Here is a 26,465-nt window from a genome sequence, read left to right on the forward strand (position 1 = left end):
CTCCTAGTGGCTGGTTTCCTACGGCGTACTTTCCTCCACCCTACGTATCTTCTTTTCTTTTTAGATTTGGCTTTTTCCAGTGGTGGAGCTTTGAATTCCACAGGTTCTTCTATGTCAGCAATGTAACCAGTAAAGTCGTGAGAGACTTCGATAGGCACTGGATATAAGTTGAGATTCTGGAATGCTTCCGACATCTCATTCATGCTGCATAGTATATATGCAAAATACAAGAATGCAATGTTAAAACTTTGGAACAAAGTTTAACAAACAAACACTGAAGTTTTATTGCATACCAATTTATACAAAGGATAACAGAAATAAACACGCTAGGACTTTATCTATTTACTGGATTGTGATTTCTCTTACTAGACCCAACTTATCGGATATTTAGAAATTAGCATTTTCAGCTACAGTAGCTAGCATATAGAGATTTGCCCATTTCTTGTCTATTTTATCTTTCCAAGGTGTACTATTACCCAACTCTTGGACTTCTGGGTTAAACCTAACTCTCTTGGTTCAGGGTTTCTTTTTCTCCTGACTCTTTTTAAGTATCGAATCCCTTTTCTCTGGGGAAAGAGGATTTTCATAGTTTGCCTTGCGGACAAAGATTCCTTCTTCTAAATTTACTGGGTTTTTAGAAGAAGATGCAACATCTAGTTTGTGGTAGATAGCAGACAGCTTTTGTTTACCCATACTGTAACTATCAAATAATCAGTTAATAAAACCAATAATCACAGAATGATAACTAGTAGGATTAAGTATTTTGTCAAATACTTAATTCCGTAATAGGCTTAAATCAGTGGCTCGATCAGTGGCTCAATAGTTATTAATTATTAGCTCTGATACCACCTTCTGTCGTGACCCCCGACCCACCCTGGACGGAGTCGGGAGCCGTGAGCAGTTCCAGTGGTACCCGTGGTATTTTTATGTGACAGCGGAAGTCTTTTATTCAGGATCTTTCACCGTAAAATGCTCGTTTTAATATATTACACAAAGTTTTAGGGGATAAATCCCATAATTTACAATAAGTTGATTTCACACAGAAATCTTTATTTTCCAAAACATGTTTTATTGGTTTATTCATACTGAGCCACTTCCCTGAGCTTGATAGTGCTTTACTGCACTTTTCCTGGATCACACAGATCACCTGAAACATGTTTGAAAAAGGTTTTGTCAGCGGGGAAATACTGAGTGAATCATTCTGTTTTCTAAAACGATCCGTTAGTTATTAATTTACAGTATTAAGAGCGATTACAATGTTTCTATCAACCAATTATCAAGAATGGGTATTTTTCACTCGACCGGATCTGTGACTGTGGTCATACCACTATTGGTTCCCGTCGCCCCAATAGTGACGGTTCACTCACACAGAGTGATACTCACTCACCTAGAGTGATAAAAATAGTAATGTGCACAATACCCCACATACCAGCTGTAATTTGGTGATTACAAAGACTTAATCCCTGTAATTATAACCTTGAAAATAATTTGAGGTATTGTAATACTTACTCACAAACTGTGAGAAAACAGTTTAAAAAGAAGAATGACTCACATTGCAGATTAACGAGCAATAGATATAGGCCTACTGATTAGCCTTGATTAAACCTAGTTTAACACAATGCACACACAGGCAGGTTAGTAACTAATACAACAATTACGTCAATTCACGAGATTAAACCTTCACAACGATTAATCAGTGCAATACTCGATAATTCAATCGGATTCACAACGAATAACAGAGCATAGTCCGAATTCGAACAGCACTCTAATATTCAAGTCGAAATCACGACGAATAATCAAAGTACAAGCTCAATTGAGCAGCACCCGGATTATTGTTGGATAGTTATAATCGATCGGACGTTGAATCGTAATAGCGATCGAGTTATTACCCTGATTGTGGCAGGACCTCGTGATTCGTGTGTGTTTGATAAAAATCTACATATAACTCAGTGTATATTATGAGTTTTAACGTCGAAATGAGCAATCTGATTCAGTCCCAGACCCCCCTATTTATACCCGAATTTGGTACCTCCCGCGTGTCGCGACAGGTTTACCCGTGCCTGTCGCGTATCGCGGGGCACACCCCTATGGCCTAGGGTAGCCTTGTCGTGGGTATAGGCCTGCTGAGTCGCTGTTTTGAGATTTCAGAATTTAGACAACGTATTTCGAAGATAATTATCATTTAGGGTTTAACCCCCTTGAGTTTTAGGGGCCCTGATCCTGATTCTGATTATTCTGAAAATTTTAAGGTTAGTGCAGAATTACTTGGGTGTCTCAATTAGGGTTTTCTTATTGACTAATTATTGTCCTAATTATTGATTTTAGTGGCAGTTGTTACAGATATGAATCAATTGTAGTTGAAGAAAAGATTCTCTAAAGGGAACACACATAAAGTCGAGCCTTCATATCTTTGACTGAACGGAAGTTCATACCTGAGCTCTCAAGGTCTCGTACTAACCCAGATACAGATATCAAATTGGTATACTCACCTGTAAGACTGAATCTAGGGAATTTTGATACGGGAGTATATTATGAGGTGGGATATGCGAATAAGTTTAAGTGCTTAAAACACTAATTCCGTATCTCGAATCAATTGAAGTTTGTATGAAAATTTAAATGGATCAGTATATTGACAATCTAAGTGAATTGTTTAGAACTTAAAGTGTTTAAAGCTCAACGGTACTAGTGATTTGTCATAAACTGATATGATCCTCTGTAACACCTCGTAAAAATCACGTCCAATGATGTATTGACACGTGTAATAAACCCTAATAAAGTCGAACAGTGAAATTTAGGGACTAATTTTTCGAAAAATCGAAAACTTTGATTTTGAAAGGACTGGAAGTGTTAGCATACCTAAAATAAGTTTCTAAATAACCTCTCACAATGGAGATGTTCACAAATGTGCCACTTGATGATAAAGTGTGGCCGTTTGCGTAATTAATTGAAAGTTTGCGCAATGAAGGGTTAAAAGAGTCAACATGTTAATTCTTACCTCTGAGTGACCTTTTAACAAACCGGGAGCTTCATGATATTTAATTATACTCTCGGGAATGCCAAGTAATGGCCAACAAGGGTTTTTATGCCTATAAGTAAAGTTACGCGCAACTTTGCAAGTTAGAGGGACTAAAAGCGTCAATATGTTTAATTATACCTCTGAATGGCCTTTTTGCGAATCCAAAGCATCGTGATGTTTAATAATACTATCAAGGATGTCTAATATGGATTAAATGGGGCTTCAATGCTAATAAATGATGAAATGCGCAAGTTGCGCAATAGAGGGGCCTAAAGCGTCAACTTTTGAATCTACGCCATTCGGTGACCATTTAAGCGAACGAGAGCATAAGTAATATTTAAGTATATGCTTGGGAATGATTAATATGGGCCATGGAAGGCTTAGATGTCATTAAACAGCATTTCGCGCTACTTTGCGCAATTAAGGGACTAATTGCGTCAAACTGCAAAAGGAGGTCGAATCGTATGGTAACAGACCTTCCGGAATATGTTCATAAGTTAAACATACCCTATTTATCCTTTATATAGCTTATTTATAGGATTAGAGGTGTTTGGTGCACAAAAATAAACTTTTATGTCATGCAGGGACTAAAAGTGTCAAAAAGTGCACAAGTTTGCACTTTTGCGCATATCTCGCATTCTGAATATCCCCGGACACCCAAAAATTTATGTAAGCACTAAAATATTTTATTTTAGTGATCGCCATGATAAAATTCCATTCGTCGCGTCGTTTGAATCGTTTTTCGCGTCCGTCCGTGTTCCGTCGTAATTAGCCGAACAACGTGACCGTACGACCAAACGAACCGACATCCGGCATATTTTTGAGCATGTTTCATATTCCCTATTCTTAGGCATCATTTTATAGCCTTAAAAATGGTTTAACGGGCCTCAAACGCATCAAAAAAGGGCTAGAAGCATGCAGGGACCAAAACTGCCATTTTAGAAACTTGATTTCCAGCTGTCACCAGCTGTTACAGCTGTTTTAATCAATTGCAAATGGTTTTCTTCAGTCCTTGGGCAGCCCATAGATTGCTAAAACAAGGGGTAAAGGTGTACGGTCCAGATGTGATCACGTTTATCAAGAAACGATCCTAACGGTCCTCAAAAACCTATATATACCCATTGAATTTGGCTCTCATTTGCACCATTTCCTTCAAATCTGCTATGATCTCTAATTTGTGAGGGTCTTGAACTCTTTTTGAGAACCTCCTTCAGTTCATAGGACCTCTTGTAAGTAACCTTTCTTGCCTAGTTTAAATTTCTAGCGGTTATAGCCGAAAGGTCAAACGTTTCGATAAACGCTTTGACTTTTAATCGGTTGAGCCATGGTTCGGAACGAACATGGCTACGTGACCGTAATTAGGTAGGTGATTAACCCTCAAAAGGGCGCCTCCTAATTACCACGTTTACTTAGTTTAATTGTCGGGTCAAATTAAAGTCAAACAGGTTAGTTTTAAATAAAATGCATAACTATTAAATTAGAAGTCATAAAATCAGTTTTGCCACATTAATAACTTGGTAAATATTAGTTGAATATGTCTAAGCATGATTCAACCCGACAATTCTAAGTATAGGCCCGGTTCGGAGCCGAAAGTCGCGAAAGTTGACTTTTGCTTTGACTTTCAGTTCTGACCCGAATTAGACTTATTTAGATATGCCTTAGGATTCCTTTAGGATCATGTTATGGGTTAGTGTAACCCTCTGAGGTTATACAACCTGAATCCTTAGTTATCCTATTCATTTGCAAGTTTCCGTTATATGCCGAATTGTTGACCGTTATGCCCTTTTGACCTTAAAACAATATTTTTGAAAATGTGAGAGGATAGAAACCTTCACTACTGAATTATAAACTTGTCCATAAAATCTGACATCAGTTTGAGGTCCAGATTAGGAGTTATGCTCAATAGCGTAATTAGAAGCTTCTTTAGTAATTAAATAGCGTAAATTGCATATAGCCTATCTAAACCCAAATTTTTGTATAAAACTTTATACCTACTGTATTAAAATAATATTTTGGAATTTTTAAAGATTTTTATTCAATTTTAGGCTGAGCATAACTTAGTGTTCTAAGCTTAATTCGGCTAATGCCGGTTTTGCCCTTTTAACCCATAAAATGAGTTCTATAAATCCGATTGACCCCAAACCTTTTTCTACTAATCTAATATATTAAATATATTATTTTGAGCCTTCTGGAATTTTAAAAATATCAGCTTTCTTTATAAAACCCGGAAATGGCTCCAAATCGCCTTTTTTAAGCGTTTTTAGCACATAAGTATGCACTAGAACCTATTTAAGCATATGGGATTGAAACCTACTGATGCATTCAGTAAAATTTTATATTTTAACAATAAGAGGATAACTTAAACTCAGAATTTCTGTTTTGACCTTTTAGGCATTTGTGAAATTACCAAAACGCCCCTACGGTGTCTAGAATGATTAAGATTGATAAATTTCACATAAGGATTAATACCCTACTGTTATAACTTAGTAATTAAGTTTATTTACTGATTTAATCAGACCTGTAACTCAGGTTATTATTTAAACCCTTTTACACCCTTTAAAATGACCAAAATGCCCTTATGAGGCATAAATTGGGTTTAAAACCATTTGGGGCATGACGGAAGGTATCATTCTGATATCACAACATGTTTAAGGGCATATTAACTTAGGAAACTTGTATATGACTCTTATGGTTACTCGTACGCACTTTATGCGTTCGGAAACGGCTTAGGTAACTAGTTTACCCATTATAGCCGAAACGGGTCAAACCATATCATTTCGGTCTCAAAATCCAGAATGTGATTAAGTTACCCATATTAAACAAGTATGCAAGCTTGTTGGGTCAAAACCACATTCTAAAAACGGTCTTCGCCTTATCGTGCGTTTAAACCGTAATCTTCATTTAAGAACTAACCGGTCTAGGCTTAGGCCAAATTAAAGACCCGTTAGAAATCTAATAGGTTATTAAAAACCTTCGTTCCAGATTTAGGAGCCCAGTAAAAGCTATATGTACTTGCTTGGTGGTATACGGCTGGGATTAAATTTATATTTAGCTCAGGTAAATACTTTTAACTTATTTTCCCTTATACGGGCTTGGGGTACGGTATATAAAATACCGCTTGGTTGGGCAATTGACCCTAACTCATTAGTAGTTGGGTATTATCAATGTGACCCGTTTGAAAATGTTGTTTTGTTTGTATAACGCCTTTGGGGGCTTAATGACCATGTCCCGGATATCCTTGGCATCATTCAAAGAATGGCCACGACCTTAGCATACGGGTGTAGGCGTACACCCGTAGTGCTTTAAATAAAGTATAACAGTCGGTACGAGAGGAAATCTCGCGGCGGAACTATACTATGTGGTGTGTCTATTAAACTTTAATCCGGCACGACCCGGATACTGAATGCTAACAAACATGTAATTCTTTTACAAGATTATAGGCAGATAATTGTCCCAAGTTATAAAATGTTTTGTGCCACGGGCATTCAAATCAATTTTTAAAACCTTTTCAAAATGAGTCAATTAAATTGTATTTACCAGTGAAAACTGACGTATTTTCCCAAAAAGACTAAGTGCAGGTACTACGCGTAATAGGCTGGTTTCTCCTAGCATCAAATAGAAGTCTCGCAAGCTTAGATGCATGAAGTCTGTTGAACAATATTTTATTTTATCTTGCGATCCGCCTGTGGATCTTTTACTTTCCGTTTGTAATACTTGGATATTACTTCATATCGGATTGTAATATATTTTGCTTCCGCTGTGCATTTAAATTGTGTGGTTTGACTATGATGATATCAACTACATCACGGAACCCCCACCGGGCCCACCGGTGACACGTGGTAAAATCTGGGTGTGACATCCTCTGACACGAACTCAAACAAAAATATTGTCTGTAAATATGTTTGTAAATATTTCTTTACTGCTTTATGTTTCCGAAAAATACAAAAAGATTTTGATTTCTGCTTTATTTTCGAAAACCGATGTTTGAGAGTTGAGTTTCAAAATCTAAGTATGCTGATTATGTTTATGAAAATAAAACAAGTTCATTAATTTGAAACTTGAAGTTTTAAAATCAAAAATCAAAAACAGTTTGTGGAAATCTCCAAGGTCATTAAGTTGGACTTGGATGATTAACTATGAGGGATTTGGATTCTTATATTGTTAAAATCTGTAAAAGAGCCAGTTTCCGATCATGTTCGCTGAAACTGCCAAATCAATGAATATTGTTGATAGGGAGAGAGAATCAAGTTAATACTGGATATATTCATATTATTATATCTTAAACCCAGGATCTTGATTTAGAAAGTTTAATAGGACCAGGTTACAATTCATGGAGAATTGGATGTTCAGAATGTTTGTACTTATAAATGTTTGAGGATTGCAGATGTTGTACCAGACTACGATCCCGACAGCCGAGTCTAAGGGGGAGTCTGAAGACGAGCTCAACGCAAGAAGAAGCGTGGATTCAAGGAGCCAGGAAACTATCCTGAAGGAGCTTGTATACGGAAAGCAAGGTGTCGATCCTAAAAGCACGGAAGCTTGACGAAAGGGGGAGCCTGATTGTAACACCTCGAAAATTCCTGTCCAATAGAATAAAGACACGTGTCATGGAGGACACGTGTCAGGAACCCGGATCAAATAAAGAGATGTATGGTAGGATTTTAAAGAGGGCGTCATGTTATTAAAATACCTCTGAACGACCCAAGGGTGACATGTTATTAAAGCACCTCTGAGCGACCCGAATTATAAATCCCAAGATCCATAAATCATTTGATAAACATCTTATGTTCTAACCGGTTGATTTCCGAATAAATAAAATTTCCATCTTTATATGGAAAATGGACTATTGATAATGTAACTACAAGAAAATCTAATTGTATCCTAATCTATTTGGGAGATATTGATTAATCTTGTTCAATTCAAACTTCCTTGGTTTTTCTTTCAAATTACTCCCACAAGAATCCACTATGAGAAAGGGGACATGTAAGAGCTCTTCTTCCATGCAATGGCTGTGCAAGAGGTCCCACAAACTGAAAAGAGATAGCATGTTTCGGATATTATTGGTTGCATGGTCAAGACTTAAAAGTTTTCAAACTTTTGTCTTCTGGCCATCGCTTACGGACCGCAAGACCCCAGGTTTACGGTCCGTAAGCAGGGTACCTGGGCATGTTCCGCAAGGGTCGGTTACGGACCGTAAAGGTTTAAGCTTACGGTCCGTTAGAGGAGCATACGGACCGCAAGACCTTGTGCTTACGGTCCGTAAGGAGGTCGCTGGCAGCAGAAAATGGACAGCTGCCTGTTCAGCCTGTTAACCGACTTAAAACGTAAAATTATGAAACCATGGGCTTGCTAGGCAGTTTATAGGCCTCTAGGAACACCTGGGATGATCCTCCAACCATTGTAGACTTGCTTGTCACAATCTTGGACCTCTTGGCTCACTATATAAAGACTTGAAATTGTAACCATTGGCACTTGCTCTCTTGGCATTTTTGTTCAAGACTCTCTGGAGCTTTCCTGGTCAGCAACCCATTTTCTTTATGTCCCTAATCCTTCTTAGGACTCTTGTAAGTGCTCTTAACCTCCTTTAATCCATTCTAGCTTAACTAATTAAGTAAAAGTCAAACCATCGTAATTAAGGTTTGACTTCGTGATTAATCATAATGTGCTCTGTCAAATCACGAATTAAAGATACCTTTAAGTAGGTAATTAAGTGGGTAACAAATCCTTAAAAGGGTACTTCCAGATTCCCACTCTAAGCATGTCAATTGTCGAGTCAAAGCTAACTATAAAAAGTCAACAGGATGCTTAATTTCAAATTAATACATAATTAGCAATGTAGGTTGCATGTAACCTGTTTGAACATTAATATAACTTGGTAATAAGTATAAGAACATGTTCCAACATGTTCAACTCGACAATTTTCTGTTTAGACCCGGTTCGGAACCGAAAGTCGCATAGTTTGACTTTCGCTTTGACTTTCAGTTCTGACCCGTTTTAGTCAAGATTAAGATTGCCTTAGAGCTTCTTTTGGACCTAATAACATGTTAGTATATCCTCCAGTGATTATACAACTCGGTTCATTAGATATCTTGTTCATATGCATGATTCCGTTAAATGCACATATGTTGACCATTATGCCCAAAGGTCTAAAAATCATGATTTTTGAAAAATAAAAGGGGTAGACATGTTAGATACTGAAATATAAACTTGTTCCCAAAATTTGACATCAGTTTGAAGTCTAGATTAAGAGTTATGCTCATTAGCGTAATTAGAAGCCTTCTTAGTGAATAATTAGCGTAATTAATGCATAGCCTATTTAAACTTAGATTTTATACAAAAACTTTATACCCACTGTTATATAATAATATTTTGGGAATTTTAAAGATATTTATTCATTTTTAGAATGAGCATAACTAGAGGTTTTAAGCTTAATTCGGCTTATGCTGGTTTTGCCCTTTCGGCCATAGAATGAGTTTTACAAAACCTTTTGACCCCAAACTTTTTCCTACTGATTTATTATGCTAAATATAATATTTTGAGCCTTCTGGAATTATAAAAATATCAGCTTTTCTTTTAAAACCCGGAAATGGCCCCAAATCGCCTTTTTAGGCATTTTTACGACATAGTATATGTCAAAACTAGTTTTTATATAAAAGGTCTAATACCTACTGATATATTTTATAAAAATTTATATTATAACAGTAAACCCGAGTTAGAAACTCAGATTCCCAGTTTTGACCCTTTAAGCTTATGTGAAATTACCAAAATGCCCTTTTGGTACATAAGATGGTTGTAATCAATAAAATTCACATATATATGATACCCTACTGTTATAACATGATAAACTAAGTATAATTACTGATTTATTCAGATATAAGACTCAGAATCTTAATTTAACTCTTTTATACCCTTTAAAATGACCAAAATGCCCTTATAAGGCGTAAATTGAATTAAAAACCATTTGGGGCATAATTGGACATACCTTACTGATATTACAACACATTTGGTGCATATAATCTCAGGAAACTTGCATATGACTTATATGGTTACTCGTTACGCACTTTCGCGTTCGGATCGGCTTATGTGACTAGTTCACGCATATTAGCCGAAACGGGTCAAATCGTATCATCTTAGTCTCTAAAACCAGAATGTATTTAGTTTACCCATATTATACAAGTATCCAAGCTTGTAGGGTCTAAGTCACATTCCTTCCAGGTTTTCGCATTCCTCGCGATTAAACCATATCTTATTCTTCAAAACTAACCGGTCTAAGCTTAGGCTATGTTAAAAGACCCGTTAGGATTCTAATAGGTTATATTAAACCTTCGTTCCAGAATAGGAGCCCAGTAAAAGACACTTGCATTTTTGCTTTTGTGGTTTATACTTGCTCAGGTAAATACTTTTAACTTATTTTCCCTATACGGGCTTGGGGGTACGGTATATAAAATACCGCTTGGTCGGGCAATTGACCCCAACTCATTAGTAGTTGGGTACTATCAATGTGACCCGTTTGAAAACTTGGTTTTGTTTGTTTTTACGCCTTTGGGAGCTTATTGACCATGTCCCGGATATCCTTGGCATCATTTTTGGCCACGACCTTGACACCCGGGTGTAGGCATACACCCGGTATTATGTCCATTATTAAGGTATAAACGTTGGCTTCCCGCCGCGGACTTATACTAAGTGGTGTGTCAATTAACCTTAAACCCGACACGACTCGGGCGACTGAACGCACAACAAACATGTAAATCTTTTACAAGTTTAACTTTGATTAATTATTCCCAAGTTATCAAATGCTTTGTGCTTTGTGCATTAAAAATGAATTTTTCAAATGTTTTCAAAATGAGTCAGTTAAATTGTATTTACCAGTGCAAACTGACGTATTTTCCCCAAAAAGATTAAGTGCAGGTGCTATACGTAATAGGCTGGTTCTTCCTTAGCATCATAGAGTCTCGCAAGCTTTGGGATGCATTTATCTGTTGAACAATTTTCTTCTTTTTATTCCGATCCGCCTGTGGATCTATTTCGACTATTTGTGATACTTGATATTACACTTAATGGTTGAAATAAATCGATTTTCATTTGCTTCCGCTGTGCATTATAAATTGTGTTGTTTGACAAATGATGATATCAACTACGTCACGATACTCCCCCAACGGGCCCACCGGTGACACGTGGAAAAATTCGGGGTGTGACACTGATGAAGAAAAGAGTCTACAGAAAGGGGAAGCCCGAGGAAAAAATGAGTCTACAGAAAGGGAAAGCTGAAGCTGAAGACAGATCCACGGGGATTCTGTTCAAGCAAGAGGGAGTCTACGTTGATGAAAACGTGTTAAAGCTTCAAGAAGATTCAAAGAGAGAGAGAAAGAAAATACGCTACGAGATTGACCGCGGCAATATCCAAGGGGGAGTCTGTTGGTGCAGTAATGTCTATCACCTTCGTCATTACAAGTCCGTAGCAGAAACAGAAGAAAATAAGTCTTTATATTGTAATATGTAGCAAAAGGCAAGGTGACATTTCTGTAACTAATGAGAAGTCTCATTAATTCCCCTTGGCCTATAAATAGAACCCTCAGGGTTAGTTTTAAAGACTTTTGCCATTTGGAGCTTTGGAGAGCTTGAGATCTAGAGAGAGAAAGCTCGTTGTACGTGATTCAAGGTGCTATACGTTTTCAGATTTCTAATAGAATCATAGTTATATTACGTCTCGTGTGTTCGGTCTCATTCGTGTACGAATTTCGCACGTCACACGTTCGGTTCGCAATCGTTTCGGAGTCAAAACCGGTCCTAACAAAGGTGTGATCAATAATCTTGTTTCGGACAACCATTCGGGGTTTCTTGTCAACCGCAACATTATGGATGTTCCGTTACTCATCAATAAAATAATTGGCTGGTTGAAGCGGTCTAAGAAGGAAGCTCTCATAATTAAGGTCGATTTCGAAAAGACGTACGATACGCTTAATTGGGTCTTCCTCGACTCAGTGTTGGCGCAGATGAATTTTCCTAGTAAATGGAGGATGTGGAGTTTGGTGATTCTTAACTCTGCCAGAGCCTCGGTTTTAGTAAATGGGTCCCCCACTTTCGAATTTAAGTGCTTTCGTGGAGTTAGACAAGGGGACCATTGTCGTCGTTTTTGTTCATTCTCGCCATGGAAACCCTCACATGTTTTATTAATAGAGACGAGGAGCTGATTGGCCGACAAGGGATTCATTCGTCCTAGTTCATCCCCTTGGGGTGCTCCGGTCCTCATTGTTAAAAAGAAGGATGTTTCCTTTCGAATGTGCATTGACTATCGTGTGCTCAACAAACTCACCGTCAAGAACCGTTATCCTTTGCCTCGTATCGATGATCTCTTCGACCAACTCCATGGTCCAACTTGTTTTTCCAAGATTGACCTTCGTCCGACTACCATCAACTTCGCGTACACAAGGATGACATACAAAAAACCGCTTTTCGTACACGTTATGGACACTACAAATTCATGGTTATGCTCTCTGGGTTAACTAACACACCCGTGGTTTTCATAGATCTCTTGAACCATGTGTGTAAACCATACCTTGACAAATTTGTCATTGTTTTCATCTACAACATCCTCATCTACTCGAAATCTAAATTCGACCACGAACAACACCTTCGCTTAATTATGGACCTCCTAAGAAAAGAACGACTATACGCCAAATTCTCCAAGTGCAAATTTTGGTTAAAAGAAGTTTAATTCGTTGGACACGTTGTCAATGAGAAGGGAATCCACGTGGATTCAGCCAAAATTTTAGCCGTCTAAAATTGGATTGCTCTAAAGTCTCCTACCGAAGTTCGCTCATTCCTCGGACTAACGGGCTATTATCCTCGCTTCATTTCCAACTTTTCCAAAATCCCATTTCCTCATATTTCTTTTACTCAAAAGGGAAAACCCTTCGTTTGGGGCTCTAAGCAAGAGTAAGCATTCGAAACTCTCAAGCGTAGGCTTTGTAACACTCCTATGCTAGCCCTTTCTGATGGTAATGATGATTTTGTTGTCTATTGTGATGTCTATAACCAAGGTCTCAGTTGCATCCTCATGCAACGAGGCAAGGTTATAGCCTATGCATCAAGGCAACTCAAGATTCATGAGAAGAATTACACCGTACATGATCTTGAGCTTGGTGCGGTCGTTTTCGCACTTAAGATTTGGAGGCACTACCTTTATGGTACCAAATGTGTGGTTTTCACCGACCACAAAAGCCTTCAATACATCTTTAACCAAAAGGAACTCAATATGCACCAACGACGTTGGGTCGGGCAATTGAATGACTATGATTGCAAGATTCGCTACCACCCCGGTAAAGCGAATGTCGTGGTTGTAACGCCCTAACACTTAATAACTTAAAAACGACGCAGCGGAAAAAGAGCCTTAAAAATTTCTTTCTTTACTAGACACATTACTTACATGAAGGCTCAATACGAAATGTCAAACATTAACTAAAAGAGAGATACAACATTCACTTTCAATTAACACTTTAAGGCGTTACATAATTAAAGCTATGTGACAGTTCTTTTCCGTACAATCCTTGCTCTTGACTCGATCTATGTCCGCTTCTCTTCGTTTGTGGTAGAAGAAATCCGTGTAGTACCTGTGGACATCACGTACAACTTAACCATTAGTCGTTAACAAAATCATACAACATTATTATCATATAATTTAAATATCAAATAACATTCGACAATATAAACTTGATTCATTCAACTATCCTCTCGCATTCTCTTGTTCCGAGTCCGACTTCGATACCTCACGGACCCAATGTTCTTATACCTGCATTACCTTCTAATCTCAAAGCACACCATTAACAATCGTCAATGTCCAAACATAATAAACCATTCTTTCATATATTTATAACATCTCGCATTCATACATGTATACATTACTAATTCCTACATACATACAAACATATACACCCACATATATACGCACACATTCATACACGCACACATACATTCGAGCTCTCGCTTACCAGTATTATTCACATATACCTATGTTTCTTATCATAAACACAACTTTCCATAATATAAATTTTATACTTACCATCCTGCATACCCACTCGTTCCTAAGCTCGGTTACTTATAGATTTCCTTTACTAACACGAAGGTAAAATCCATACTTTCACTATCTGGAGGCTCATAACATTACTTATGTTCAAAACCGAGTTTAAAATAAGTTATGAGACATTGAAAATCATTCAAAACATCGAGTCCGGGTGCGAAAACAAACAAGAAAACAACAAATGCCAACTTGTGGCTTCCTCGCGGGGCGCGACAGAAACAGCCCCTGGCTGTCGCGGGGCTGAGAAGAAAGATTTGAACGAGGATTGAAAGTCCCTGAACTGCTCAATTTATACGAATTTTCGAGGTCTGTCGCGCCCCGCGACCAGCTGAGGCATGGCCTCTCGCAGCCCGCGATGGCACCCTAGCTACGGCTAGGGTTGCCTTGTTAACCCCTAGGTCTGCCACGTGTCCGACACGCGGCGCAAAGAGTAATAGGTCATCGCGCCCCACGACCGACCACCTTAAAACCTGTCGCGGCCCGCGCTATGGTATAAAACTTTGATTTTTCATTTTTTTCTAAAAATTAATTTTATACGGGTCCGGTTTCTTAATTACGAAGCGTTTTAGGGCGTTTTCGAGGGTTGTTATATTTGGGTGTGGGAAAAGTGAAATAAAGGTATGGGATGCTTGGTCATGAATATAGACTAAAACGAAAATACATAATTTACTAAGTAACCAAATGAGGACAACCCGAACGTGTGCATACCCAACATGGTAAGTGTTGGAGACGAGGTGGGGTTGGTTCATTTTGGTTCTTGGTAGCTACTTGGAATATTGTAATATCTAAGTCACCAAATAACCAAGTGATCTCAAACTAAACTAGTGCATTCCAATCATTGCAAATGTTTGGAGATTTGGTGTAGTTTGGTCACTTTGTTACTAGTAAGTTCACTTGGTAACTTAGATGTAAGATTGACTATCAAATCAACAAGTGAAGTAGTGGAATCGTAGTTGGAAGCCTAAGCTTCAGTGTCACACTTTAGCAAGTACAAGTCTCACAACATGGAAGGTTATGAGCTTGAAGGGCTTCAACACTTGTAGGTTTCTTGGAACCTTGTTGTAACAACCCACGTTTTAGAAGTCAAAGTACAAGTCAATGTCAAAGGAAGAAAAGATTGCTAAATGCGATCTATCACTCCTTGCTTAATTATGATTGTACTATTTGATTTATTGATCGAATTCTTTAATTTGTGTACTTTAGTTGTATTATGTGGGGTAAATGCTAATAATCGATGTTAATCGCTAATCTATTTATCGCTAATTGCATCGCAACCTGAATCGCATGTGCTGGATATTGTTTTATGTGTGTGTGCTATCTATATGTTACTTGTGCATGTTTATTATATGTTTGTGGTATTCAATCGAAAACGCAATTGCGACTCTATCATAACGCAATCGCATCACGAGCTGGAAGCGCAAGTTTATTTATGTTGTCGTATGTTAGTTATGTTATTTGTGTGACTTAAGCTTATTCGACACTCGCTCAAACGCATCGCAACGCTCAACGCACGAAACGAAACATCGAAATCCAAAACACTCAAGCCGTTCGATCGAATGACCATTCGATTGAATGGTCATCCGTCCGGATGACCATCCGATCGCACATCTACACCACCTTTCTCTCCCCTTCATCTATAAATAACACCTGTCACATCACTGTTCAAGTGATGTGATAGCTCTCGTTCGACCAACACACTTTTGGGTTATTTTCTCTCGATTCCTCGCGATTCTTGTAAGTTTCTACCCCAAATCTTGTACTTCTATGATCTACACACACTTCTTCATCATTTTCACCATCAAATCTTGACTTTTCACCATGAAATCTGTCCGATTTAGGCTGTTCTAGGGTGATGTCATCATGGGTTCTCATGAACTTCAAAGTGTGACTTCATTCCACCAAGAACAACTCATATCTAAGGGATTTCTACATGTTTTAAACACTGATTTCTACTAAATCTAAACATTTTCGAACCGATTTAAGTTTCTTTCAGTTCTTTTACACTCTTGCACTCAAAACCGATAGAATCGGAGCTCATTCGGGCCTTCCACTCATTCTCCAGTGAAGTGTCGGTCTGAGAACTGATTCCTATCAAAGAGACAACCGATTCACGGGTTGAACATGAACTACCGTTAAGAACAGTTAACCGGTCAGACGGGGTGATTCCCATCTGATCGGATAACTTGGACTTGGTGGGGTTTCTGTTGTTTAACAAGTTGTCATACAGTCTCGGTCAAACCGTAAACTTTCTAAACTTAATAAAAATTTTGCAAGTTTCAAACGAGCAAGTCACCAAACGGACTGCCGTCCGGTCGGATTGCCATCTGATTGAACGACAATCTGATCAGATGACTTGTGGTCTCCAACATTTAAACATTTTTACAAAATTTTCAAAGATTATCAGTTTCCAACAAATAGTCATCTGATCGGATGACCATCCGCTCGAATGACTATTCTACTAGGGAACTTATTTTGTGAAGTGTCTCACCTGGAACGGATCGCTATCCGAGCGAGCTGCCATCCGACCGGACGACCGTTCGACCGAATGACATGAAAGGTAGAGATACTTCTCTCATTTTAAAATGCTACAACGAAAACTTCAAAGCCATCATACACAAACACATCCATCCCAAACAAATGACAATCCGACCGAATGGCCATCCGTCCAGATGACCATCCGTCCAGATGACCATCCGTCCGGATTGTCATCCGATCGAATGGGCGTCCATCCGGATTGTCATCCGATCGGATGACACTTCGTCACTCAGTTCACGCGACACTGTTTAACGCACCGTTCATCGCTTATGCTATCGTTCTGCAATCAGGCTAACTTTCCAGCACTCCCTTCAATCCAATCCAAGATTGTGTTTATTTTAAACACGATCTGTGAGTATACTCGAACCCTTTTTTCTTTACGCACTTTTGGGTGTTACATACGTTACCTATATCAAATCACAATCGACACACAACGCAACCACTTTTATACGCTGACCTTTACTGCATGTTATACGTGTTACTCGATGAATGCTTGTATGTTATGTTTACACAGTGATTGTTGCCTGACACCTTAGCAACGATAGTACTATAGTTTGGACTCAGCATCTGTCGTGGACAGTGGTTGTTAAGGGCTTTACTTCACGTGTCATAGTGGTGATATGTGTTGCGCATTCTACAACTCGCAGTCACGTCTGTGCACATTTCATTGTCGATAACCTACTAGCTTCACTTTGCTACATGTTACATGCTGGTTATGCGTAAAAACGATTTCGCTATCTATTATCCTATTAAACTTGTATGCTCACCTTTACACTATGTGTATTGACCTCTATTTTAACGTACGTGACAGGTGTTTGAGATGCTAGGATGCTTGCTATCTTTTGTGGAATCAAGATTAGGAAGAGTCTAGAAACCAAACAAACAATTTATATTTTGAGTTGTCGGAACTATGATTCGTCTTTGAGATATATATGTCTGTACTAACTGCTTTATTTGATAAGTTATGGTATGGGACATAATGTTAACTATCCGGTAATTTAGTCGTTGTGGATTTCCCATTATGATCGAAGTCTCGGATTACAAGATTGGAAATAAGATACGAATACAAGTTTCTAAAAATAGAAATGTGAATACAACTTTCTAAATATGGAAAGTACAGAAGTGCGAAGCGTTACATATATTGCTATAGGATTGACAACCTGCCTAGATTGATCCTTTCGGATCCGTGGTCATTGTTAAGTTTACACTTTGACATAGCCTTTCATGCTATGGTGCACACAATATCTTACATTTTATTTTGAATATTACCTTTTGTACATGCATGTTACATATTGCCATATTAGTACTTTGACATGTGGATTATGCTCTTTTTACACCTATGCTATATGTATCAAAACTTGTATACTCGCCAACTTTTTGTTGATATTTATTTTAACATGTTTTCAGGGAATGCATGAGATGATGTTGACAAGATTGTTATCACATAGGACTTGCACTTAGACTTTGAATTTAATCAAATGTTATGTTATCGTTTCTTTTGTTGAACTATGTGTTTTTCCTTCAACTATTGTATGACAATTTAAATTTTACCGAGTTATATATTTCAACGTTAAAGCTATGATGTCTTTGAGCAATCTACTCCGTTTCACTGGATTTTTTCCGCCATTGGTTGGGGTGTGACACCTGTGCAATGAAGTGGATGAAAACGTTGATCACATCTTCACAGCATGTTCGTTTTCGGCTGAGTTTTTTTTTTTTTGGAAATTGCAGCTTGGTGCAAGCATTCCAGCTTGTATGCCTTCTATGCTAAGGATCTTCTGCAGGTGCACAAATTTCTCAGGTATTCGACCAAACAAAAGATCTTTTTGGCCATTGTGCTTGTCTCTTGCTGGGCAAGCTGGAAGGCCCGTAACAATCTGGCCTTCAATTATAAAAAATAGACGGTCTGCGACATTGTTGGAGAAATTAAGGCGCAAATTTTATTTTGCTTGAAGGCTCGGGCGAAACATGTCAGTTTAGATGCGTGGAGTTGAGTTCCTCTTGATGTAATGTAACTTTTGTTTGTTGTTTTTGTCCAGTTGTTTGTAATTTGCGCTTGGTCGTCTAGTTGCTTGCCAGTCGGACCACCGTCTTTCAACAAAAAAAAACCTAAATCTGGTCATGTCTCGGGTGATTAGGGTGTACGGGGTGGTCGCGGCAAGGGGTGTGGCAAGCTCCTTTGCCGCTCGTCCGCTCAGCAAACACCGCTGCCACCAATATATGACGCACGAGGTGGAGAACAATCGAGGAAAGGTTGCTATTTGCGGGAAAGGGAAAAAATGAACGTTGAGTAGGGCCCACTAGTATTCAACTAATCTAAAGTTTTGTTTTTGTTTTTTAAATTGTTTGGAAGTTAATTTTTTTTTTTTTTTTTTTTTTTTTGGCAAAGAGGGGAGAATGAGAAGACCCTTTAGTCCATAAATGTAAAACAAATACACCTTCACCCCCTCATATTTTATTTTTATTACACCCATTTACGAGAGGCTAGTCAAACTTGATAACCTCACCGTCGAATCTCCACCTCCGACAACCGTCTCTCCGGCGACTCAACATCCTTTCAAACCGTCTGGTTCTGTCATCTCCCACACCTAAACCACAAACTCATACACATACCGGTAATTAATTATGACTAATCGGACTGTTACCGTATGGATAGTAGCCATAGTATCCTTCGTAGTGCTCATGTTCGTTACTCCGTCAATTCCTCAAGATCAAGAGTATCACGATTTCGCCGATCAACGTCAATTCTTCGGTAATTTACTTTATTTATCTCTTTTTTCACGATTTAAAGTAGCGGATTCAACTCATCCAAGCTTCGGTTTAAATGTATGTTGTTGTGATTTTGATGATCGTACTGAGAAGAAGTGGAATTAATTTGTTAACGTGAGTTCATCAGTTAGGTATTTTTAGGTTATATATCGTATAAGTAGTGAATTCAACTGATTCAGGCTACGTAGGGCAAGTATATCGGTTAATATGAGTTATTTGGTTTAATTGTATGCTGTTTCGATTCCAGTTGTTAACATGCGTTTTTTAGGTTAGGTGTTTTGAAGTTGTATAAGCAGTGGATTTAACTCATTCAGACTACCTAGGGCATATATATCAGTTAACATGATTTATTAGGTTTAACTGTATGCTGTTGTGATTTTGATTATCGTATATTTGTTGTTAACGTGATTCTGACTCGTTCAGGCTGCCTAGGGCTAAATATATCGGTTAATATTGAGTTGTTCGGTTTTATTGTATGCTGTTATGGTTTTGATGATAATATTGAAAAGAAGTAGAATTTAGTTGTTCACATGATTTCTTTTGGTTAGGTCTTTTGAAGTTCTTCACCATTTAATAGTGAATTCAACTCATTCAGACCACCTAGGGCAAACATGTCGGTTAACATGAGTTTTTCGGTTTAATTGAATGCTGTTGTGAATTGTGATTTTGGTGATAGTATTGAGTAGAGGTAGAATTTAGTTAAAAACATGAGTATATAGGTTAGGTTGTTAAGTTCTTCACTGTGTAAATGGCAAATTGACTCATTCAGGCTACCCAGGGCAAATTTCGTGTTGATGCATTCTATTTTTTATTTATTTATTTATTTTTAGCTGTAATGGTTTGCTGAATGTGTTGAGAAGTAGTATAAATCAGTTGTTGATTCTATAGACTGCTCGGATATTGTAGAAGACCTGCACTTTGATTTGTAATGCCAAACCTAGTTTTAAAGTTGTTTTTTTGTGTGTATGCGTGTTTTACACAAGCATTGTTTTGTATTACTTAATTTCAACTTCAATGTAGTTTGCACATATCTTTTTCCACATTAAAGTTGGAAATCATATGTTTGACATCCATGAAGGATTGAAGGACTCTGAGCAAAGGGAGTAATATAGTGTGCTATAGTTTTTATGTTCTTCGTTATCAATAGTTTAACTTCTTAGGTTGTTTTTATAATTGCCTCTCTTTAGGACACATCATTCTTCAAACGAACCTATGGTTGAATGTAAAAACTATAATAGTCCCGATAAGTTACTACAAATGATTGGATATGTTACACAGTGATAGTTTGGTTGCACGATGCACTTGTTATCATTTAATACACCGTTAATCATCAGTTCATTTTTCACTTAATGGTTACTACTTTCAGGCATGCCTAATGCTCTGAATGTCATTTCAAATGTGCCTTTCTTCATTATTGGTGTCATAGGGCTCGTACTTTGCTATTATAAAAACTTCTTCAAGTTAAGGTACGCTGGTGGATGTATGTTATCGTGAATTTTTTGGTTTGATCACTAATTAATAATAATTCATGCATATTTTTTTACATAAGTCTGCAAGGTGAGCTTTGTGGTTGGACATTCTTTTACATTGGTGTGGCTGCTGTTGGTTTTGGATCCTCGTATTATCATCTTGAACCAAATGATGCTCGTCTTGTTTGGGATCGTTTGCCTGTGAGTATTATCATTCAGTATATTTGTTACAGTTCAGATTACATACTACTATTTTAGTATTATGGACATGAATTTAATGAATCCAGATGACCATTGCCTTCACTTCAATTATTGCGATATTTATCATTGAAAGAATCGATGAGCGAAAGGGAACATACTCTATAATTCCGTTGCTTTTGGTTGGTGCAGTAAGCATTTTGTACTGGAGGTAAGTATACTCTTTATTTCTTTTACCAGGATATTATTAGCTTCCATTTTTTGTGAGCTTAATCGAGCTAAAGCTCGGCTCTTTAACAATACCTTTTTAAGCTCGTTAGTCTTGCAGTCTTTAGTAATTTGCCAAAGAGAATATACAACCATGTATCGTACATGCATGTCATTCAATCTAGTACCTTGCAAAACCTAGAAAACCACAAAATAAATCATTCTAGATATACGAGTGAACAATCTAAAAAAATAAACGAAACAAGCTAGTCATAAACCAAACATATCCGTTGGTAATAAACAAAGTTCGCGATTGCCGATTGCAAAGGCAATATTTCACAAACTAGATTCAGCAGTTCTTCATCACCATCAGCATGTAAAACCTGCAATATGAAAAACAAATAAAAGAAAAAAAAAATCCAAACTTCATACAAAAAGAATGCAACTAACTTATTTCCGTAAATCATAAAAAAATACGACATGCCTAACAACAATTTAAACATAGCTTGTCATCTAAGAATAATAATACCTGCCCGAAAAGAAACTTATAAATACTGAGCATATAATTTAACAAATAATAATAACATTAGCCACATCCAAATTAACATATTTCCACTATAATCCATATATGTATATGTTTGTTGAATTATCCACTTAAGTAACTCATATAAAGGGATAAATTAGATTTTTTAAATAAGACTAAAGTCAAATGTGATAGCTTTCCTGATTAAATTGAAGATTTGGAGAAAAAGTTGGGTAATAAACTGATAGGGTTGCTAGCTATTCCTTGTGGTACCAGTACACCTCTTATCTAGAAAAAAACATAGATAGTTCTAGGCATTTAGACATCAATATCAAGCACAAGCACGTGTGATCATTTTGCATAACTGCATGTAATATATAGTATTTGTAACTTGTAAGGCTCAAAGTTGTACTTATGTATAAAGAAACAAAGTTTACTCTAAAAGCATCAGCTTTATAAAAATCTCCTATCCACAATATGAATGGCCTTTTTTCCTTACAATAATGAATATAAACGTTTTTAATAGTGTAATTAAAGCAACATCATATATGAGAAGTTGGGAATAGATATATTATCACTGCTCCTGTACACAAGATAAGACTGGCATTTCCCAGATTTTCCAAGCTTCTTGTTAAAATAAATATAGTAATAGTAAAATAAGATTCCCTGGAAGTTCTACCAGTTGGCTGGTTGCAATCCAAGTGTCTCCAAGTTGCTTAGCTAGATTAGATTTAGTTTTCCTATTAATACCTTGGAACTTCATTCAATATAAATAAAGTGAATACAAAACTCCCTCTATTTTCCCAGTGGGGTTTTCACCCCATTGGTTTCATGTTCGGTTCTTCAGTTTATCGGTTCTTGTTTGTTCATGTTCATGATATCAAGCCTGTGCCTTTCTATGTACTAAATCAGTTTCTTACACTTCTCAACAACCAAACTGTCCTCAAAATAACCAGGAACCCACAAGACCTAATAAGTTTAAACACAACAATGTTAGTCAACGTACACTAGAGCATAAACAACATTTAAGATTGTTTGGCCATCATTCTTTAGGCCTATATGCCTTGGGTTCCAATTGTTTGGTGATACCTTTATGGGTATTCATGTTTTTAAACATAATTTGTAATATATGTAGTACAAAACCCATAAAAAACCAACATTCTTCTGGACAATATTAAACCCATTAAACATTCTTTTTTTTTTTTTTTTTTTAAACTCTTACGGACACATGTGGGCAAATGAATGATTTTGGGCTGGGTTAAATCATGTATGGCTGCTTAAATATTTAAAATCCTACTCGGCTTGTTTAGGCATATGAACCTAAGCGCCTTCTGCATGATCTATGCAAAGCTCACACTTGTTAAATAAATGGGTTTTATTTGAAGCTCGAGCTCAATTAAGCTTGGCTCGTTTTGATCTTATATCGATCTGATCTGAGTAGAGCACCAGCGGCTTGACACGTTTACACCCAACTATGACAAACCCAGGTCAAGTTGGCCTGTTCAACGTGTTTGAAGCAGTTGGTCAGTTGCTTTTTCTGTTATATCTTTAGCTTAAGCGATTTGACCTTTTATAGTTCTATAGATAAATTGCAAGTGTGCAGCTCAAATCAACCGAATTACAAGTAGATGGGTCGAAATTGCTTTGCTACCTCTATTTAGAATATTTAACTTGGGTTTCCTACTGATTTTCGCAAATTGCAAAGAGGTCCATTAAGATTGGTAATGACTGAAAGTTCTCTCTTTTTTTTTTTTAGGTTTTTTGATGATCTCCGACCATACGCCTTGGTCCAATTTGTACCTTGCATTGCCATTCCTTTGATGGCCATCATGCTACCTCCAATGTATACACATTCGTCATATTGGCTATGGGCTGCAGGTTTGATATAATTTTCAGTCTTTTGCGTATACTTGAAAATAGAAGTGGCGAAATGGGAGAATCGGGTAGTGGTCAAAGCGGGTAACCTTTTTTATCTGTCTATATCTGTCTTATCAGGTTGACCCAAAACACACTCCCAAAAATTAATGTTGTAAACAGTTGTCAAATATGATCACAAAAACTATATTATTTCTGATATAATATACATTTAATGCAATAAAGTACACTGTTGGCAATTTTCAACCCATTTAGAGGGTGTATGGGATTGCTTATTTAACTTCAAAATGTTTTTTTTGGTCAAAAGTGTTTCTTGACTTATGACTTTTTCAAAAGGAGTTTCTAAAAAAAAGTTTGGATTAGTTTTTGTGATAATAAGTCAATATATTGTTTTTTTTTAATAAAAGTGTTTACTTAGCTTATTAATGTAAAATGGCAAAAAAGGACATTCTTATATAGTTAACTTCATTATTACTACTTTTACATATGTGCTATTTTTTTGGACAAAAATCCAAATCTTTCTTCTTCTTCTTCTTCTTTTTTTTTTTTTAAAGAAAAGTTACAAAATATATAATATAAATTTCTTTTATGAATATTATAATTTCTTGATCAGTGTCTTATAATAATTTAAGCATCATAGATAGCTTTCTCTTTGTATATAAGTGTCATAATAATTTGGTCTATATTTTCCAATAAGCCTTACTGCATATATAATAATAAAAATATCTAATTAATTTATTAAAATTAATAGTTCATGTAACTTATGTCAAAGTACAAACGGAAAGAGAGAACACGAGTCTGCAATTAATTTATTTAAAATTAATAGTTATCAATACAAAAGTAAAAATGAGATCTTCAAAACTAAGAAATAGTGTAAAAAGTGTGAAGGGAGGTACCAGTTGGTTGCAGCGGTAGATTAGGTTAACGAAGATGGAACAGTTCCTTTCGCTGGATATATATTATAGTTGGGATTTTGACGAGTAGGGGTAGATTAGTAATTTTATGTTCAAAAAGCTATTTAAAAAGCCAGGTTTTTGTGGCTTTTGGAAAACAACTTTTTACTCATTTACAAAAAGCCAAAAAAAAAAAAAAAAACATTTTTATCATTGCCAAACACTTTTTTAACTTATTGACTTTTTCGAAAAGCCAATAAGTTAATAAGCCATTTCCAAACTCAATCCCAATACCCTCTTAACCTGTTCCTTTATACCTATTTACATATTATTTTACTCGTTAGAGATAGAGCATAACCTGATTCTACAAACACATGAATAAATGGGTTGAAGTTGCCACCTCTGCTTGAAAATAACCCAACACTATCTGGAATATTAAGTTTCAATACACTGTTTTCAGGATTTTATCTTCTAGCTAAGGTTGAAGAAGCCATTGATGATACAATCTATGAATGGACTAATCATATAGTTAGTGGACACACTCTCAAGCATCTGTGCGCTGCAATGGTTCCCGTATTCTTAACACTTATGCTTGCAAAGAGGGATATCGTTGCCGAGAGGTATAGTTTCTTGTATTCAAGACTTCCATTTGAACGTTTTCATGCTCTTCAATAGGTATTACGATATGGAAACTTCTTTTAATTGGATCATGCGTTTTGTGTTTGACTTTGACTTTTGCATCATCTCTCCAATTCATTTTGTAACATTGATCAGGAAATAGCTAAATAGGTTCAGGATATGTGTTCAAGATTTAATACACGAGCCTGGTGAATTTGATTCATTAGGGTTATCCTCCATTTTATAATGACTTAAATTTCATTGTCTTGTTGGTGGTGACAAAATGGGTGGTTCAGGTAATGGGTCAAAATGCTCAAATTTTGGTATGGGCCGGGTTAGGTTGACTCGAATCACCTTTTGGCCAAATTCTTCATATAATTAAGAAGTTCAGTCAATCATGCTTTCAAAATCATTACTCAGACCAACAATATGTTTTAAAATGTCTTGTCTACAGCTTTTTACACTTCATCAGTTTCCCTTGAAAATATATTTTTTATTCCATTTGACCCAATAAAGATAAAACATAATCTGAACCATTGGGCCCTGTTTCTGTTACTTTGTCCGTGAAGCAAATGGCGCCCGACGTCCGCATACGACAAACACATATTCATCTCTTTTCTCAATATAAATAATACATAAATAAAAATGGTAAATGACCAAAGCAGATGCTCATTTGGTGATATCATTCTGTTATGCAGGATAAGCTTGTTGCAAGTATGGAAAATATCATGGACCAAATACAAACGAAATGGTGTGGTGACCGAGAATGAAACAATTACATACTCAACTGTTCCTGTCGAAGAGTCCCGTGAATGATCTTGCCTTTTTTACTTACACAACTCGTTTCGAGATTAAACGTTCTGAAACGTTTAGAAAATGGAAACACAGACATGCTGATAATTTCGTTGCCCTGACATCTCGGCTTTTGAATAGTTAGTTATGTAACTGTTGATGTATGTAAGTTCCATTATGGTTTTCCAATATAGTCTGTTAATATGCGAATGATGTAAACATATCGATAGAAATCACTTTGTCCAAAATGCTAGTCACTGTTTTAGTTAGTTATGCACGTTTCTGACACAAGAAAACACGACACAAAATCCATCAACATGTTTAGCTAAACGGGCCGTGTTTGGGTTACTTCTGCAGGTCCGTCCATGTAAACAGTTTATTAAAAAAAACCGTGCTTTATATGTTAACTTAAAACGGTTTGCTATTATATGTCAAATTTGAAGCATAAAAGAGAAATGAGGTTTTATAGTTTAAACGTAATTTTTTATAGAAT

The 26,465-nt window shown here is 36.8% G+C and overlaps 1 protein-coding gene across 1 annotated transcript; it reads left to right on the top strand.

The window, feature by feature from the left end:
- The first annotated feature begins 18,992 nt into the window (after window positions 1-18,992).
- Window positions 18,993-26,225, top strand: LOC110929480. Its single transcript, XM_022172640.2, has 7 exons — window positions 18,993-19,380; window positions 20,764-20,863; window positions 20,947-21,067; window positions 21,154-21,275; window positions 23,551-23,672; window positions 25,023-25,182; window positions 25,879-26,225. Exons 1-7 carry the CDS (start codon window positions 19,254-19,256, stop codon window positions 25,994-25,996), a joined length of 870 nt encoding a protein of 289 aa, XP_022028332.1. The 5' UTR covers window positions 18,993-19,253; the 3' UTR covers window positions 25,997-26,225.
- The last annotated feature ends 240 nt before the right edge of the window (window positions 26,226-26,465 follow it).

This window comes from Helianthus annuus, chromosome 3 (assembly GCF_002127325.2).
Source record: "Helianthus annuus cultivar XRQ/B chromosome 3, HanXRQr2.0-SUNRISE, whole genome shotgun sequence".
In the NCBI taxonomy this organism is placed as follows: Eukaryota; Viridiplantae; Streptophyta; class Magnoliopsida; order Asterales; family Asteraceae; genus Helianthus; species Helianthus annuus.